At 47.6% G+C, this 353-nt stretch overlaps 1 protein-coding gene across 1 annotated transcript; it reads right to left on the reverse strand.

Moving 5' to 3' along the window:
- Nucleotides 1–45: 45 nt before the first annotated feature.
- LOC102603171 (glucan endo-1,3-beta-glucosidase 3-like) lies at nucleotides 46–348 on the reverse strand (the record flags this gene model as incomplete). Its single annotated transcript, XM_006368099.2, has 1 exon — nucleotides 46–348. A coding segment is annotated over one exon (285 nt), but the record flags the coding sequence as incomplete, so codon positions are not given.
- Between the last annotated feature and the right edge of the window lie 5 nt (nucleotides 349–353).

Genomic DNA, 353 nt, shown 5'->3' on the forward strand with positions numbered 1-353 from the left:
AATTATTTAGCTTCTAAAATAAAAACGAAATATTACGAAGCCACCTATTTTATTGAGCCGCGTCTATGAATACTTACTTGGATGTTGAGTGACGACGTAAGCTGCTCCTTTGAAATCGCACGTGCCAGTCCCACGTGCTTTCTTTTGATAATAACTATTGAACGCATAAGAAGCATGTGCCGCAAGTGTATCAGGATTATGACACGTGGCACCCGGCTGAATCGGACGGCAATCAGCTCCTCCTTCTCCACAAGCATAGTCCAACGCCGCTTGCAGCTGCTCCGTCCCAGCTTTCTCATTCGCCACACACCACGTGTTCACCACCTTACTCTCCTCCACACCGCCGCCAACAA

Source organism: Solanum tuberosum, unplaced genomic scaffold, assembly GCF_000226075.1.
Source record: "Solanum tuberosum cultivar DM 1-3 516 R44 unplaced genomic scaffold, SolTub_3.0 contig06303, whole genome shotgun sequence".
Lineage (NCBI taxonomy): Eukaryota > Viridiplantae > Streptophyta > Magnoliopsida > Solanales > Solanaceae > Solanum > Solanum tuberosum.